Source organism: Falco punctatus (assembly GCF_963210335.1).
Source record: "Falco punctatus genome assembly, chromosome: 4".
In the NCBI taxonomy this organism is placed as follows: domain Eukaryota; kingdom Metazoa; phylum Chordata; class Aves; order Falconiformes; family Falconidae; genus Falco; species Falco punctatus.
The window spans coordinates 39,805,633-39,825,133 of record NC_137583.1 but is presented as its reverse complement, the minus strand read 5'-3'; the positions used below and the strand labels follow the sequence as shown (position 1 = coordinate 39,825,133).

The following is a 19,501-nucleotide window of genomic DNA, read 5'->3' as shown; positions in this document are numbered from 1 at the left end:
AGCCAGAGTGTGGCTCTGGCAATGACCAAGGGCCAGGGCTTGAGTTCAAAGGCTCCCCCAGCAGAGGGGGGTCCTAGTAAGAATTTTCACAGTCCTCCCCCACAGCAGTCTGATTTCAGGTGACATGGGTGCACCATATCAGAGCTGGTCTTGGCCATAGGCCCTCCAGCCACTGACACCAGGGGATCTACTGACCTCCTCTACAAGTAAGCTGAAGGACCTGTGTCTTCATTGTCCCTTGGGACATTGACAATATTTGATTTTTTTGTCATTTTTTTTTACATTATCCTTCATTTTTTGATGAGGCATCTGAATCAAGAGCATGAGGCCTATTTAAAGACACAGCAGAGGCTTAAAGTAATACATTCCACTTATTAAAAATGAATTTAGGAAGAACAGAGAAGCGATGGCAAGGTGAAATAGCAAGGTGAAGGATGATAATACAAGCAATAAGGCATCCTTCAAAAACCTAAAGTCATATCCAAATGAGAAAAAACAGGAGGGATCAAAATTTCCATCTGGTTAAATATAAGCACACACTAGATCAGGAGAAAAAGAATTTGAGATACAACTTCTTACAACTATCTAAACTAATAATAGATCCTAGAAATGGGATGCTTGCCAGGGAGTCTACAGGGCCAACAGATGATCATGTATCAAGGGAGCTCTCAGAGAACTTAGAGCAATGGCAGAAAAACAAACTAAATTTGTAACAACTTTGCTTAATGTGAAGGAATTTACGAAGGTTCCCATGCTGAATTTTCATGCCTGAAAGCATAGGATTACCTTTCACAAATGGACGTGCTTGGAATGTTTGTTCATTAGGAATGTTTGTCTACTAGGAACAAAATGGATAAATTACTCCAATATTCAACCTGGAGTTTCTCTGTGTGTGGGGGATATATGAATACTAGCTGTGGTGCACAGCTCTCCCATGATCCCAGGATAATCCAGGCTGGAAGAAACCTCAGGAGGTCCCTAGTCCAACCTCCTGCTCAGAGCAGGGCCAGCTCTCATGTCAGAGCAGGTCACTCAGGGCTTTACCCAGTGTGGGCTTGGAAATCTCCAATATCGGAAACTACACAACCTTTCTTAGCAACCTGTTCACCTTGGCTGTCCTCGTGGTGAAAAATGTCTCCTTAAGTCTGGACAGAAGCACTCTTGCATTATACTGGGCATAGTACTGAACTTGTTTGTCAGGGTCCCCAGTACTTTTGATCATGGTGTGAAGTTAGCTTGGAATTGGGGATTGGATCAAAAGAACCCCAGTTAGCCATTCCAACCACAAATATTCTACGCTTCACATTTGGCAGAACTATTTTAACTGAGTCTTCCTACCTCTATCAAATCATGCAGTCGATTCTGTCTTATGGGGGTTATATTAAATATACAGAATAACAGATTTCCGTGAAAACTGAACCATTTGGAGACTACCCATAGAGCACATGGTAGAGAAAAGGGAGAAATCTAAAAAAATGCACACACCCTTAGAAGCTAAGTAGAGGGGTGGAGTGTTCCCTACCTGAAACCTTGTAGGAAAGTGAGAATAGTGAGGGCTTTTCCCCATCCAAAACTCAGCCAAGGAAGGGCTTTGAAAGAGTAAATATTCAAGATCATCCGTGAGCTTGGAAACACAACCCCAGGCTCCTAGGCTAGGCAGGCAGTCCTTAGGCTACTGCTGAACTTCATCCCTTCTGCAACTTCATTCCTTTTTAAGTTCCCAGAAGATTTATTGCATTTTTCCTTTGAACAATTGCTTTTTTATTCTGCCCCCCTGCTGAGGCCAGATAGCTCACATAGTCCTGTGAAAGCAGTCTGTGATACAAACCAGCTGCAGCTCTATACTTTTTAACATATTGTGGTCTTTGAACCAACCTCCCACTGTATAATCCCTATCTGTTCACTGCTGTGCTTTCAATTTGGTAAGTACTGTCCTGCTTGTCCTCCAGGTTGCCCATATATCTCATCCCTCCTGCTGCTATCCAGACAGGCTGATGGCGAACATTTTCTCTCTTTTTGCCAAGTCCTGGCCTTGACTTCCTCTTCTGCCATCTGGTACAACTTCATTGTTAATTTTGACATTGTTCCCATCACTCTGCTGAGTTTGGTGCTACCTCAAATGTCCTGCAGTTTAGAGGATGTCTCTCACCGTGACACTGTGTCTCATTATGGGATAGTGTTACCCAGGCCTTCTCAGCTTCTCACATTGTCCATACAGTTTGGAATTTTCTTACTCACTTCTGCATAGCCATTCATTTTTCTTCCAATGCACTGTGAAATATTGTCCCTTGCTAGGCACAAGCTTCCTGTGCACCAGCCTGCCATCCGCCTGTTGACCTTTTCTCTTCTACTTGGAACAGTTATGCAATTACCTAGCTTTTCCATGAAGAGACATTTTTACTCTCTTGTTTTGCTTTTACTATTGAGCTCTTAATTTTTACTTCTGTTGCTTTGTCTTCTGCTCCCTTCCCAGGGGGAAAGACTTCTGCTCAAATTGAGATTTGATAGCAAAATGTTTAAAATCTCCTTGCTGTATGTATAAATTTGCTGTGTTCTGTAGCTTCTGCCTCAACGTAGACTGCAGTATTTTGCAAAATTCAGCTTTAGCTTCTAGAGCCAACCTGACTACCCTGCCTTCCCATGGTTGCCAAACTTTGCACTGACCTTCAGGATCACTACCCCGCCTTCCATTTGTCTCTGAGCCAGCAACACTACTTGAGATCATGAGCACAGCCTGGGGGCTCTTGATCCATTGGCTTGGAATATGCATTCAGTGACAGAATGTAAGCTCATTCTCTGCAAGCCATACTGGCCCCATCAGAAAGCCATCCCTGTACATAAGTAGCCTCTCCTGCTCTGCTCTGGTAAAGTCTACTTTCCCAAATGTATTTTGTACAGGATACAATTTCTGCAGAGAATATACAGAAACATGAACCCCAGGGTACAGAGCCTGCTCAAACAAAGCTGCCTGGCTACCCTTTTTGAACTAAAATCTCATTGCCAAATCATATTCTACCACTTAGAATTCCTAGGCATAGAGATGAATCCTCATTATGGGAATAAAATACATGGACATACAAATAAACAACATTATTCTTCACATAAATGACATCAAATGTACAGAGTTTACTCCTTTGCCAAGCAGAAACTGAAAGCTACAGTCATTTAAATATTATAGCTTCTGTCCCTAAAAATATATTGATAATAGAAGGGGAAAAATGTCTTTTAAAAAACCCAAAAAACAACGGATGGGCAAGGGATATCTGAGAGGAGTTAAAATGCTATTTCAGAGTTTGAATCTATTTTGAGGAAGTCAAATTTTCATTAAATCCGTCTTAAATCTGGTTGCTTTGCCACAAGGGCTAGCATGCAATGTTTCTGAGATCTCTATGATTTCAAAAGGTTTTGATCAACCGTCAGTGACCAACTAGTGCCAGTGTAACCTTAGCAATGTTTCAAAAAACGTAAGTGATATAAATGAATCAATCTCTAGTTAGGGGATTAGGCAATTCAAAAGGCACAGTGGGATATGACAATATATAACTTTATATAAACATGGAAATCAGGTGCCTGGATTATAAAAGAGCACGTTTGTGTAACTGGCCCTTTGACACTTCTCAGCACTGCTGTTTATTGTGGCTACCTTTGTTTTGCGGCTACTATTTTGCCAGGCCAAGGAGTCTATGAATATTGAAAGGCTCAAAAGCTACTATTAAGGCTTTGATGAGCAAGAATGCTTCTTTTATTGTAGCAATAAAGAATGTGAGTTCAGCTTCTAGAGTACTTAAGTAAGCCTGTAACTTCTTGCAAAAACTTAAACCTATCTGAGAAAAGTTAGCCTTAACAAAAGTACTAAATATTAATTAAACTTTCATCTTAATCCAATCCAACAGTATGCATCTTGATTGTGAAGAAATAATTCTTGTAACTCCAGGGCAGAAAAATTTCTAATTTAGGGTCAAAAGTAGGATGCCATTACATTTTATTCACTCCCAGAATAAGCAAACACATGTAAATGGCCTATTGGGAATAGTCACAGAAATATCTTACTTGTTCAGCCATGACCTTTTGGACTGCCTTTTCAGGCAACTTAGCCAGTCAACTCTCCTGGACACGATCTACAACATGACTCAGGCCTGTCACTTCTTTTCATCTCCCTTCCTCTCCACCAGCTGCTGGAAGAATTAAATGCAGATACCAGATAAGTGCAAATCTGTTAGCATCCCATTCCTATTATAAATATATGGACCACCCAGTTCTTACGCAGAGAGTAGTGCTGGATGATTAATCTGACTCTGTTGGTGACAGACTGCAAATCAGATTGCTGCAGAGACCCCATTTGTTATCAGAGGAAAGAGTGCTTATAGTCTGAATGGCACAGTCCTGGTGACCAAGCAAGGATGAGCAACACCGAAAACTGATTAAAATAACCAAACCAGCTATACTGAAGAGCATAGTTAGGAGCGCCTTGTCTACTGACCAGTGACACTGGGCCAAGGAAATTGTTATGGGGAAAACGTACAGAAGAATAAACATTTTTTTTTGCTGCTTTCCTTTCTGTCAAGACTGCTAAAGGTCTTCGCTACAGTCGTGTCAGAAACCATTTTTTGCCTGGTCAATTTAAGAGGAGAAAAATTTTCCTGAGCAATCTTCTTGTGCTTGACTCAATGCCCACAAGCAAAGTGCATAAAAGACACACTTCAAGTCAGATGTTAAACTGAAAGACCAAGATTTCATATGGTATAAATATGCAGCCCACTTTCAGATATACACTAGTGGGATTGTCCATTTGCTGAAGGCTTAATTTCTGTAAAAAAATCTGTAATGTCTCTCAGCATCGTCTCTGAGATGAACAGGATTGTACAGCTCAGCCTGTGGGCTCAGAGTGCTAAGTATCACTGCTGAACACAGACTAGTCTGGGTCAGAGTTCTGAGCAAAAACTAAAAAATGAGGTGAAAACAACCAAAGTTAGCTTATATATGGAATGGAAAGAAGACAAACTATGCATAGTTGACTAACACACACAGTAGTGATCTGGGGAAGTATATAGACCATTTCCATCCTAACCCACTTCTCCAAATAAAAAAATCAATACTGTTATATGACTGAGGTAAGGAAAAAATTGCCATTTTGCTGGACAGAGTGGGGACGGGGTAAGTGTACTGGGGGCACACTAACAATTCTTATTTGCCACAGTAAGAGATCAAGAAAAAGATGAGCTGTGCAGATCACTATTCCAAAGGAGGAAAATTCTGACCAGAAAAAGAGATTTTAAACCATTTGCAAGATGAATTAATTAAACAAGTGGTTTCTGTGGCTCTGTGGTGCTGAGAAAAAGCACAGATGAGCTACCAGATGGGGTCCAACCCAAGGTTGGTGGCAGAAGGAGGTGGGAAGCCCAGTCCAGTGACAGCTGAAAAAGACAATACAAACACATAAGAAAACCCAGGAGGATAGACCTGTAAGAAATGAGAATTTTAAGAAAAGCTGTAGGGTTTTTAAAATGTTGATTTAAACCCAACATATAATTCCATGCAACTGACACCACTGGTCTCAAATAAACAACCAGACTAAGCTCACCAAGCCCTCTGTCATCACCAGGGGACCCAAAAGTCAGGCTTCCTCTCATTTCAGTGAATGTTGCTTCTGTTCCCCACTAGTGAGAAAGGGCTCCCTTGCAAACGCTATCATTATTTTAAATCCTCTAGGTCAAATTTTTTTTGTACTTGAGTAAATACTGAGGAGTAACAATTTACACTGATCCTATAAGAAAGTAAAGGAAAAGGGGTTTAGCTATAACTCATGAAGGTAGTTTTTCTCACAACATCAGAGAAAAGCTATTGCTGCAAAAAGGATTTTAAAGGTTCTTGTAGCCACAATATGAAAACTGCTTCTCTATAGCATTCAAACCCTTCTGCTTTACTATTAAATCTAATACCACATAAATACAACTTAATCCAGGCATCTGAAATGCCTTCTGCAACATACACATGATCTTTCCATTTTTATACACAACAAATCTGATAAACAGATTATATAAAAAGAAGTCATCGGAGCATTACAGCATGAGTATAGCACAGACTAGTTTCTTTCTTTTCAAGTAATGCCAACATATACAGCCAGAGGAGTCTAATAATTGGAAAAAAAAATACTTAGGAAAAAGAAAAAGTCATGTTAAAAAAATTCCCTGACTTTGAGCATAGTTTACTTTGTGCTGAATATTTTTAAATGTTTAAAATTCTAAAAGCTCTCTATCACAAAAGAAACTAAATTTCTGCTTTGTTTTGCTTTTTTTTTTTTAAATATACTGACACCATCTCTATTCTTAACAGCCCTGTCAGCCTGAAAACCATGAATAAAGAAGATAAGGAGGAACACAAATAGAAATATCTGTTAGGATTAGAAGTGAAAACAAAATTATCACAGATAACCAAACTCCTGGATGCCCACCCCACAGGGAGAAGCAGAGTCTGCAGAAGTTGGTGCTGGGACCAGAATACGCAAGCCATGGAGCAGCAGAGAGAGAAGATTTGTGAGAGAAGACCTGCAAAGACCTGTAGTCACACTTGGAAAAGTGTGATGATTCAGATACTGACAGCCACTTGAAAGATAATCCTGAAGAAGAGCACTAGCTTTCTTTTGAAGGCATTCTGTCAGAGTTTAAAGTGCATTGTTTATTCCTCTAAGCAGGTAGATAAGCCTGAGAAACACACGAACATACAAATTCTTTACTAAGTAGAATGTTCTGCAACATGAAAATAATTGAAGTAATAATCCTGTCGTCCTCTAAATAACTATCATCTGTATTTCTTGCATGCAATTAAACCCAAGCAAATAATGCTGATTATTTGGCTGCTAAGACTGGAACTGGGAGGGGGGCTGGAATTCAAAGAGGACAAAGGAGACTGTGCACAGAGGCACTCTGCTAGCACAAGCCACTGGAAAAATCCAGCGCTGAGGAGCCAGCAGTCATCATGTACAAGCAGGAGTGGGCAAAACGGAGGCCACTCAGGTAGGGAAGTATCTGCAGTACAAAGCTGTTTCACTAACCTTGTAATTTTGCCATCACAATTGTTCTCACAGAGCAGAAGTTTCTAGTAACTTTCTGGTTAATTTATAACATAAAATGGCTGAAGTCAAGTGAGTCTGTTTAAATCGTGAAAAATCACACTGACAGTTGGGACCACACATGCAGAACAGGCAGCAACAAGAAGCATAATACGGAGTCCTATGGCTACCTGTGAGGAGGGCATCAGGGAGGCAGGAGCACATCCCTGAAGTCCTGTGTGGTGGCTTGCTAAGGAGAAACTTCACCTGGTTCTTGCTGGCTTTCTTCAAGGAGCTGGAGAAACTACCATGACATTTAATGTCTGCAGGCAGTAAGGCATAGGATGAGCTTTGCATATTGAGTCAATGTGCTGACTTAACAGAGTACAGGGTGTGAGATGAGAGCATTGTCCCATCTGCTAGTATGAGCCTGTGTGGCTGCTTGGTTATTTCCAGGGCTTGCTGGAAACCCACTGCTGAATTGCTCTGAGAGGCCACAAGCATCCCCACAGCCCTTGCAGGGAGTCCAAACAAGGCTGGAAGGAAATGTCACTCAGCCCAAAGTCCAGGAGGTACGTGCAACTTCACCACAGAAAATTACATTCATCTACTATGGACACAAAACTGTTGTGTGACAAATGTGGCCAAACTCAGTGCTTGGATATGAGGTCTTACAGGTCGTACCACCACTACCATCAGGCGCCCTGGTCTCCCCACAGCACTCAGTATTCACCAGATAGCTCTGAGCAATGTGGAAGAGGTCATAAACTCAAGTCAGCCAACAAACAAGAATGGACGATAACTTCTCTCTGAAAATGTGATACTATGCAGTGCTCCCTGCTCTCACAGCATTGCCATCTGGCGAGTAAAGGCCAGGGTTTGCTCTAATTAGTTCTCTCCTCCTGCACAAACCAGGACCCTCAGAATGTCCTACAGACCCATGTCAAACAGAACCTCCGCACGCACTGTGGCTGGGAACGAAAGCCTGAGAAAAGGACTCCACCTGGTATTGAGAAAGATGTGGGGTTTACTCATTACACACATTCAAATCTAAATTCCTCTGGGGCTTTGCTGACTGCCCTGAAGACAGAGATTTACACCACTATGCTGACAGCAGAATCAACCCCCTGATTTACTACCCGCTAGCTCAGAGCAGGAATGTTAAAGTACCACTCCATCCCTCCTCCTCCTCCTGGATGAATCTCTGCCCTCTGGTATATGAAAAACGTATTTCACAGCTCCAAATAACAATTCTTTTTGGGACTAAGATGTGACGCCTCCCCCCAGCCCAACTCAGCCGTCAGCATGCTGCAGTGGTCCCCGAGGTCTGCCGAGGACTGTGGCAGCAGGCAGCAGCTGTCCCTGCCGCCTGCCTCCCACTGAGTTTCTCCTGCTTCATCCTACGGGAGCAGAGGACAGAGAGTCCCGCAGCCTGCAGGTGTCTCCCAGCGGAGGAGGCTGCGGAGCCCCTTGGGATCATGTGTGGTACCCGAGCAGATGTTCACTTGCTCTTGGTGCTGTTTGTGAGGCAGACCCTCTCTGATCCTGCCAGCGCACTGAAGCACACCAACTCCGAGAGGACGGCCGCGCTCCCGCGCCTGCAGCTGCTCCTTTAACATACAAAGGCAGGATTTCAAGTGAAGAGAAGAATGGGAGTCTGGGTGCAGCGTTTCCTTCACTGCTACAACAACAGATTGGAAGAAGCTGAGAGTTTTGATGCCTGGACAACTGGATTCTGAATCGTGAGAGGCTTTGAACGCTCCCCCCCCCCTCCCCCCCCCCCAATAAAACAAACCCCTTTGACTTCTTCTCTCAGCAGGAGGGGGAGGGAGGGCGGATTTACCATGAAGACAAATCGAAGATGCAGAGCCCTGCTAGCAGTGAGTCTGAATCTGATGGCTCTCCTCTTCTCTACAACAGCTTTTATCACGACCCACTGGTGTGAGGGCACACAGAGGGTCCCCAAGCCGAGCTGTGGGAAAGAGAAGAAGACAAACTGCCTCAACTACAGTGGGAATGAGACTGCAAATGAGACAAACCAGAATGTGGTTCATTATAGCTGGGAGACAGGAGATGACCGCTTCCTTTTCAGGTATTTCCACACTGGGATCTGGTACTCCTGTGAGGAAAATATCAATGCTGCTGGTAAGTATAAAACAACTTCCTTCCAGCTTGTGTTGCTTTGTGTTTGGCTCGGTGTGATAAACACACAGGCAAGCTGTTCTGTGCTGTATCTTAAAGCAGATTCACCCTGCAGAGAGAGGCAGGATTTTAACAGTTCTTTGTTGAAAAGCAACCTGTTTCCAGTGAGGGCAAGGATTTGCTTGTTTACCTGCTGGCTGATGCAGGGTCTGTGCTCTAAAGCCAGCTGAAGCTCTGATGAGCAGCATGTCCTACCCTCCTGGGCACTGCAGCCAGAGACTGGTCAGTGCCTCCCTTCTGGGAGCTGCTCCATGGAGCGCACAAAAGACAGCGGCTGGTAGTTGTTAAGGAGGTTCTGACATCTAATTGTAATTGCTCCTGAAATATCCCCTAAGACAGTAGTCTGAATGACAGGGAAAGCACAAAGGTCACAGTTTTTATTATGCTGTAGCCTAGAGTGCCTCTTTTCTGGTATCCTTTAGGTAAATGACCACCCACAAACCCTTCCTGGTGGCTGGGCTGTATGTTTATTGGAGTAGAGAAATCGCAGTTAAAGGGCACAACTGAGCACAAGAAAGCTCATTTCTGTTCCCTGCTCAGCTGTTTACTGGCTGAGAACCACTCAAGAAGACATCCCTCCAGCTTATCAGTGCCTTCATTTCCTTTGCTGTACCCTGGCACTTACCAAGAAATAAAACACCGGAGGGTGGATGGAAGATAGCAGCCATGGGACTGATTTAAGTCTCAACAGATGCAAACTGACAGTCCCTACTCCCAGAGCTGTCTGGTAGAGCTAACATCCAAGCTCTGCTTTTGAGAGAGCTTTTTTCTGGATTATGTGACTAGAAAATAAAGTTTACAAATGTGACACAGTATGAGATGATGATGGCTCATGGATACTGGTCCCTCTTTGCTGAGCTGTTTCTGTTCTATCCTGCCATTGCCCAAGGAGTAGACCGAGGAGTTGGTCCTTCAGCACTGTTGGGAAAGAGGAACAGTTATTCATCCTACATGTTGTGTCTTTGAGGACACAAGTTCCTCAATAATGGAAAGTTTATTAGACCCTGGTAAAACTACTCTGTAAGGATGTACTATCAAGTTGGGCAAACCTGGGGAGCAGCTCACAGTCCATTTCATCCCAAGGTGCTGTGTATACTCACTGGAATTTTTGAGGAAGGTGCTTCAAGAATTAGTTGGTCATTAAAACTCAATTTGATGTATGAAAAGGAAAGTTCATTAACTCCAACCTTGGGATTGTCAATAAATAAATAGCTCCATGCTGAAACGAGGGCACCAAAGTAACCTTCTTGATGTTTGAAAAAATATCAAAAGAAAAGATTATTTGTCATACTGATTTGGAAATAAACTTAGGCCACAGCAACTTCACTGGGCAACTCTCAGCAAGACTCTCCAACTTTTTGAGCATCTTAGCTGGAATTAGGACAATCAAACATGACCGAATTTCTGGCAGACATTGAAAGGTTTCCAAGCCAAGATTTATGTGTGAGATAAGTTGTAACTGCATGACTCCAGCCCACTCAGAAAACTGAATTATCTGTGGGAGAAGAGAAATACAGTGATCTATTCTGCACTGGGTAAACAAAGCTGTGCTGTCGTGGGTGATTTCAGGAGATAGCTGGAAGCCAGCTTTAGAAAGTTATGGTGAAAGCAGGAGAGAACGGGTTGTTTCTCCCTCCCACACCACCACAGCAGCCACATGTGTGTTTCATCTTATTTGAAACAGTAACTTGGTGAAAAGTATTCTTCAGTTAGCAGACCAGGAAGGACCAACCTTTGGAAAGAACCTAGCCAGGTGCAGGGATATATTGGCTTAGACAGACAGCTGCCTAGTTCAGGATTTACCATAGGTTTTTTTCTGGTAAAGACAGGAACAATGTAACAGACACAGGTCTAAATCTGTCCCTAAGAATGTCAACATGAAATAACCATGAAAGTTCTTCATTCAGAATACCAGACTGTCATTACGTTGTCATGGCCTTTTGCAGCCTGACTGGTGATCATTATCTGAGCTCCAGGGCAGTGAGGCCCAATCCAACAGCACTGTGATCATGCTTATACATACACCCCCAATGCTCGATATATCTGTGAGTAACCCATCTCATAGGCTCATCACACCGTCCACAGCATGCTTACTGACCACAGCCCTGTAGGTATCACAAGTCATTATGGCACCATGTTGTTAATACACATCCTAGGATGTCAGGAGAACATCCAGAAAATACTGCTAACCACACAGATAGTAGTGTATTAAATTAGTCAGAATCCCTGGCTTGAGTGCACTTCATACTTTCAACAGCATCTTTCTTAAAGCTTTACCAATAGCATACTGAAAATGACTGCAACCGCATTACTCCAGGCAAAGTCCTTTCAGTAGCCACTTCCACAGCCTCACACCTCTGTCAGCAGAACATATGGCCACAGCCTATGGTCAGCACCATTCCTACAGCTCCTGTCCTATCCCTGAAGCCTTGCTGCCCATGTCTAAAGTTAAGTAACATGAATCCCACCAGGAACACATGAGTGCCAGTAACATTCTCTGTGGTTGTGATGCCGTCAAAACTCTCCAGAGACCCCTAACTTTCCACATTCTTAATCTAGCCACCAGGTCTGTCCCTACAGTCACAGTACTGTCAAAACTTTCTGTTGTCTGCATTGGTGCAGCTGCAACACCCCAGATATTGTAGTGCAGACACAATAGGACCAGTTCCCAGAAGGTTGATACTGCAAAGGACAGGATTGCAGGGCTTCCAGTTGGCTGGAAGGGCTGGGACTCAGTCATATCTTAAAATGACATTTAGGCTGCAATCAAAAAAATTTTACTGTTCTCCTCCTCCCATTGTTTATCTGAAATGTCTATTTTGATTCCAGAGGTTGAGGTGCAAAAACCATGCTATCCACTCTGTGCAGGGACTAGCAAAGTGGGCCTTCATCTTGTTGCAGATTTCTAGTTTTCACCGACATCTCTAACAGAGATTGAATGCTGCAATTATTTCTGAAATAATTTGTGACTCCAGAGTTTATTTTTATCCAGCATACCTAGGATGGCTAAAGAATCCAAAAAGCATTTAGCACCTGAGAAATATAATTGTGAATCCCCTCTGGGAATAGAAGGACAGGAGCATATATATTACATTGGTGGGTGTGTCCTGTAATTATTTAGCACAATTTCTGACTCAAAAATATGCTGATTCCCCATCTACCAAAAAGAGAATGAAGGCTCTCCTTTTCAAAGTGGATTTGATGCTTTGGATTCCACACAGGTGGAGGTACCATCTGTAAATTGAGCAATACACCTGATCTCTGGAAGGGGATGAAGCTAAAGCATACCCTGTGAGCTCTGCAGATATTGCTGGTCACGCATCCTGTTCTGCACTCACATGCTGCACAGGGCACTTGGTGCCTCATCCCAAGCCACAAATTCCTTGGACATGGCCAGGTGTCTCAGAGCCAAGCTCTCTATCATTTAATTTCTTTTTGAGTATGACTTCAAGTGCATATCTGATGTCACGCTTGCAGTCTAGGTCTGTCCTTGTGTCAGTACTGGACACCTCAAGATAACAGGCAAGTGATGTATTAATAGCAGCAGTAATAAACTAACCAGTAGATTCCATGACTCAAGAACATACATGTCATGAAAAAATTAACACATGAAGTAGGTAAGGTGGCATACCTTATCCTAACAGGTAAGAGGAGTTTGAGAGCTGGGAAGCAATAATGAGTTAGTTTTGCTCAATAGTGTGTTTGCTTTAATTTTAATAGAAAAAAAATCCACAAACTCAGAGCTTGTTTTAGTTGCTAATGAACAGGCAATCTCAGTAATAACATCCACATTCAGAGGGAAAAGCAGCTGCCTTGATGCCTTATAAGAGTACTGTCCCATTAAATAAATGAGCATTTTCATGTTGCTCACCACACTCCATAGAAGTCAGGTAGATCAGGAATGGCTATGTGTAGTTCTATTCTTGGAATGATATTTTAAGGGCAGGGGGTCTGTAGCTCTTTGCATGCTCTGTACCACATATTCCTTAGCACTCTAAATGGTAAAGAGGAAATGGTAGAGAGGAACTTGCGTGGTATATAAGGATGCATCCAAATGGGCTGTAAATATGGACATCAAATGCACATTTGTGAAGGGCCCAGAGAATAAGAGAGGTATACCCTGCAGAAATAAATAAATAATATAAAGACAAGAACTTGCCATACACTTTCACTTATCCAGAGCGGTACTGCATCACCCTTCTCCCCCACCACCGTGTGGTAATAAGCATATGTGATTCACCACAGGCGGCTGTCCAGAGAGGGGGACCGGGGAAAAGCACCTTATTACTGTATAATTAAAAGCAAGAGGAATTGAAAATTCTTGCTGGATTATGAGAAATACAATATAATTGGCATGACTGAAACCTGGTGGGTTTATTCGCATGACTGGAATGTAAAAATTGGTAGCTATAAATTGTTTAGGAAGGGAAGACTGGTAAAACGAACTGAGGAGGTAGAGCTCTATATTAAAGATAAAATTTCCAGTGATGGAGAAACTGAACCCAGGGGGCCTGGATAATCTCCGTCTGAGGATGTTGAAATAATTGGCACATGAAAATGCAGGGTTAGTAGCAAGAATCTGCACATTGCTGTATTCAAAGACTGGGAAAAAAATTTATACAGGCCACTTGACCCAGCAACCTTAGGACAGTTCTCAGGGAAAGTGCTCACAGCAACAAATGGGTTTTATCAAAGATAGGGTTTTATTAAAGGTGAATCTTTTAACAATATGAATCATTTCTTAGGGAAGAGTAATGCATTAGGCCCAGTCTCTATGGATTTACAAAAAAAGCATTTGATGGAATGTCCCACTGAAAATTCTTTACAGAAGAACTACAGAGAGGAAAGAATGGTAACAACATGGTGATAGATGTAGGCATGCTTCCACACCAGGGAACGCTAAATAGCCTGAGCCTCTTCAGACTGGAAGGAAGGCACAATGTACAGAGAGCTACGATATTGGTGGGGATCAACTGGGAATGGCAGAGCTCAGACAAGAAATAGCGTTGACTGCTTCTGCAAGCTAAGAACAATAAGGCATAGCAGACAAAAAGAAATACTCCTTCCTACAGAGCTCCCTGCCAGGGAATGCTGTGAAGGCCAAAACTGGGATTGCATGGATGCAGGGAAGAAATAGCCATTTGTGTTACTAACATTATGATTTGTGAGCAACCTCTGACAGGGAAGTCCTTGAACTACTGATGCAGTACTGATATCACAAGGGGAGCACATGGGCAAAATCACCCTATACCCACCCTTTTGTTCTCCCCTAAATATCTGTCATGGGATGACAATACAAAGATAGTGAAGTATGTAGATATTTTGCCTGAACCTGTAGTGCAGATTTTACTTTATTTATTCTAATGGGGATAAATAGAGAGATTGTAAACTGACTACAGAACAGTCACAAAAAGGCTGTGGCAAGTAATATTAATAGGGAAATTATTATAATGGAGATCAGCTATTTCTAGTTATCCTCAAATTTGGGTTTACGACTGATTCTGTTATTGCTGAGATTAGCAAACTAGGAAAAAAAAATTAGGGATACAATTCATGTCACCTAATCTGTAAAAAAAAACGCAACAAAAACAAAGGCAAGATGAATCCTATAGCAAACCTGTGGACATTAGCAATTGTAAATGTCTGTGCCTAAACTGATCGACGTCATTGTTACAGTCAGTGCGTACTTCCTGGGAAGATTAAATTCCTACTCATATGGGATGAACTGAGCCCTGGGATTATATTTTTTCCTCATTGGCCAAAAAGGAATCCATATAAGAAGTTGCCATTTCTAACACAGAAGTCTTAATTTGAAGAGAATAATCCTACTTTAAATGAACTCCTTACATATGCTGAGACACAAAGTCTGGGAATACTGGCATTACAGAGGAGAGATTTTGCTGCATAAGTAAAAATGTGAGCTGGTCTGATAGAGTTGCAAGAATAGTACTAAAAATAATAAAAAAAAAAAAGCAGCTTTAAAGCACAAAACACTGAGGCATAAAATTCTATGAGGATACAGGTAGCTAGCAATTGCAGGCAAAAGATACGAAACAAGTTGTGGGCCGGTATTTGTCTGTGGGGTGACTAAGCTGCAAAGTGCTGTGATATAAAAGAAAGGTGTTATTCTAGGGAAAAATTAGCACCACTGCACAAGGTTCAGATAACACCAGTGCATTTCACTAATGCCATCGTGTATAGTTACGGTAAGAAAAAGGGGGAGGTGAAACAGATGCAGAGTGGGATTTCTAAGTAGCTAAGGAAAAAAGAATCTCCTTAAAAGAAAAGAAAAGAAAAGAAAAGAAAAGAAAAGAAAAGAAAAGAAAAGAAAAGAAAAGAAAAGAAAAGAAAAGAAAAGAAAAGAAAAGAAAAGAAAAGAAAAGAAAAGAAAAGAAAAGAAAAGAAAAGAAAAGAAAAACTGGTCCTCTTTAGTATAACATTTAGTATAAAACTGAAGATCTGGAGGGGATGTGATGGTACCTTATCCGTGTATATATATATATATATATATATATATGTATAAATATCAAGAAAACAATAGGACTTAAGTAACTTGTCATTGAGAAAAAAAGCGAAAATCCAAGAAGGGGTTCCTAGAGAGCGTGTCTCTGGACTTCACCTCCACAGAGGGCAGTGTGAACAAAGGAAACCCATGGGCTGAAATGGATACTTCTTGAAGTCACAGAAAGAACTGGACCAGGGAAAAGGAATGTTTCTGGCACAAGGAAGCTTGGAGTGAGTCCTGCATAGCTGATTTCTTGGTATCTTAAACGAGGTCTGAAAGGATTCATCTTGGTTTCACTGCCTTGCTGACACCATGTCTATATTCTATCACATGACATCCATGCTTCGGGGCTGCAGTGGGTCACCAGTAGGAGCCAAGAAAAAAACAGTTGCTGACTTGGTGCTTACCATGTTCTCTGGAGGGTTTTATGCCTTCTCTAAAGCATCAGAAATCGGCTACAGGTGGAGACAGTGTGTGAGGAGGTTGCTTTGCTGCCGTTGACATTATTACAGCTTCTCAGTATCTAATTGGTATGTCTGCTCATGCACTGAACATTAAACCGATGATCTAATTTGGGATCAGAAGGGAAATCTCCCTCAGGCTAGATAACAAGGATAGTAACAATTTTTTGCCTTCCTTTACAACATGGGGAAGGTCCATTTCAGAAAAGCACTTGTGAACTTCTAACAAATCCCTGGTTTTTTGCTTACAGGATAAGATAGGCCTGGCCATAGGAATTTAAGCTATATGAGATAAGAGTCTTCAGATCTGTTCATGTTCCTCACGTTCACTTTTGCTTTCTTCTTGTGGTACATGATAGCTGTGGGTTTTGTGGTGGTGATTGTTTTATTATAGACATTCGGTTTTTTATAGGATGTTGGGGATATTTTGTGTCTGCAGTGCATTGGGAATTTTGGACTTTAGGTCTTCCTGATCTTGCTAGACAGACTAGCTATATGAACATCTATCATACATAAAATGTGGATATAAATCCCTGCAGGCTGAGACTCATAAGAGTAAAGGAAGGGACTAGGCAATGAACTACTTCTTTCTTATTTGATATGTTTCTTTCTACCTCATGAGCAAAACCTGTGTTTCTTTCTCTTTGGATGTGTCTGTCCTCAACCATTTAACCCAGTAGCTTTAAAGGAAGCATCTGAGGGGTTCTGGTATTTTCTCATAAAGAGAATAAACTTCAGAGTGCTGGAAGACTAACACATAGGTCCCATATCTCAAAGAGAATGGAGATGCTTACTCCAGTGTCAGTGCAAAATATGAACAGACACATTCATGGCTACAGAAACAAATACAGGATGGGATATCAATCATCATCGTATCCCATGGTTTTTAAATTATACCAGGATCAATGCTGATTTTAAAACTTTCCTTGTATGGAATTAACAGACACGGCTTACTAACAGATCTCAAAATGGGGACTTACCAGGGAATAGGGCTGCTTCTAGCAGCACCCTCTGTTAATCATAAAGTGGCGTAATGCTTTTCAGTATTCTTATTGGTAAACAAAATGGTAATATAAATCTTTCCTGATCCAGCTTACAAATGACTACAGAAAACAGTAAAACAGTAAATAATAAGAAACAGATGTTATTACTATGGAATGACATAGTTTGCAGAATAGTCACAGGCAAGCAAAATTCACTTTAGAGTGTTCTAGCTTGCATTTAGCTGCATTGGGGGTGGGGGGTGGGGGGTAAGGATGCAAACCATGCTTACAGTGTGGGAAACTGATTTAAGAAGCAGAGCCATTCCACCACATCTAGACCCACTAGGTTTGGAAAGACCGAAAAAAGCATCATATTGTCATTCAGCCGGACTTCACTGAGCATCACCTGGTCAGAAAAAAATCCACTAAATGAGAATTTCTTGCAAAGTTATTAGGTACAAGCTTGGAAATACGGTTCACAAGAGGAAATACAAGCACAACTTTTTTTCACTTGATTTCAAAACGTGGTCATTCATTTGCAGTGTAGTGCAGTGTACTTCCTTTAAAAGTCTGTGGCTGAAAGGTTAAAGTTATCTCAGTTCCCATACCTGAAGTCGGGTTTGCCTGCCTGGAAAACCAGGATGCTTCAACCCCAAAAGCAACTGAGTGTCGTTGGATTAGGAGAAGTTTCTGGAGTTCACTTTGAAACAGGCAGCCTAAATTGCAACAGCTGAGGAACAGAGAGCAGATAGACACACAAATGAGGGAAAAAATATTGTTACAGTGTCACTGTGTTAACAGTGAAGAAGGAATACAGGTTGATGTAGTACCGGCTCTGACATTCAAGGTCCCCTCCCCTCCAGTAATCCCTGTGTCCCTTACCTACAGTCACTTGCATGTGTTTCAAGCTGCAACCTCAGGACTCACGTTCACAGGGACGTGCCAGGCCACCAGAGTAATGGTCTGTCCCAAATCTGTCTTTCCCTCCATTTTGGCACACATCAACTTTTGAAGTTTTCATTTTCTGCAGTAATCGCATCCGTGAAAAGAAGTTTTCTTCTTTGCTGTCAGTGACTTTCATATCTGCCTGCCCTGCTCATGTATCTCTGGAGCTAGGGCACCAATCCAGTACAAATACTCTGGTTGGGCATTATCTGGAGAGAAACACTGGCATGGATAAAAGAGAATCCATATTGATCCACAGCTAATAATTGGAAGGAGTGGGAGCTATTGAACCACATTTCTTCTACAGCCAGGACTTTAGGATATGATTGGTTACTTACTCTTTTGATCTTTGTTAATCACCAGTCTGAATGGAACTGCTAATGCAGTCACACAGAAGACTGCAGAAGGTATGTCATACTTGTACAATGATAGATTTCAGCTACATCTTCTGCGAAGACCATCATTTCTAGTCTTTCACAGATTTCTGGGGAGAATTTATAGTCCCACAGATACTGGACTGCTGATAACTACCTTATTTTTGGTATAATTACACCCACACAGAGTAAGCACAGTGTGACAGATGGTCACCTGTGGGATGAGCAGGTAAAAACCTTCCTCTTCCTGTTCCATGGTTCAAAATGCTTAAAGCAACTCAGAACTCTTTGTCTGATTTAATGTTTTCCAAATTATAAAGTCAGGTCTAATTTGACATCAGAATCATTGAAGGACTCTCTCAGCACCATTGTTTCCTTGATTCTCCCAATCATTTAGAAAGCTGAACTATTTTCTAGCTCTCCAAATGATAAATGTGTGCACACATCTTTCAGGCCTTACTAAGATAATCAGATGAGTCTTGTGACTTGGATGTGTTTCAATTAGATGTGATTTGAGAGCAGCCTGTGGAGATGTTTGCTTTCAGATACTGTGCAAGATTTTTCACATCAGGAAGAGTTTCAGCACAGAAAATGCAGTTGCCATGGCATATAATCCCAGTTAGCACGAACGCTCTGGGCACTCCCTGCTCTGCCCGCACCCTCTGCCCACTGCACAGCTATCTACTGCTCCAAGGAACTGAAGGGGAAACTCCACAGTGTGGATGATACCTCTCTGATAAAATTATTACCATTTCTTTGTGAATAGGTGAATTGAGGAGAAATGCATGCCTGAAATTAAAAAGTGTAAAGCTTAAAGTTTTTCCACTTTAAGAGGTAGAAAGTTTTAAGAGTTTGAATTTGCTGAAAAAAACCTGTAGTATAGCATTCCAATCTAAAAGCAACCCCAAAAGGGAAAAAGGCTGAGAAATCAAACAAATTCTCATGTTATTTGGAAGTAAGAGAAATGTTGATGGGCAGCAGCT

The 19,501-nt window shown here is 41.8% G+C and overlaps 1 protein-coding gene across 3 annotated transcripts in view; it reads left to right on the top strand.

The window, feature by feature from the left end:
• The first annotated feature begins 8,783 nt into the window (after positions 1 to 8,783).
• Positions 8,784 to 19,501, top strand: part of GSG1L (GSG1 like) — a 59,540-nt gene continuing 48,822 nt past the window's right edge. For all 3 annotated transcript variants that reach the window (XM_080383199.1, XM_080383200.1, XM_080383198.1), the window contains exon 1: positions 8,784 to 9,193. In XM_080383199.1, coding sequence (XP_080239325.1) covers positions 8,893 to 9,193 — 301 coding nt within the window. In that variant the 5' untranslated portion in view covers positions 8,784 to 8,892. The remainder of the gene's footprint in view (positions 9,194 to 19,501) is intronic.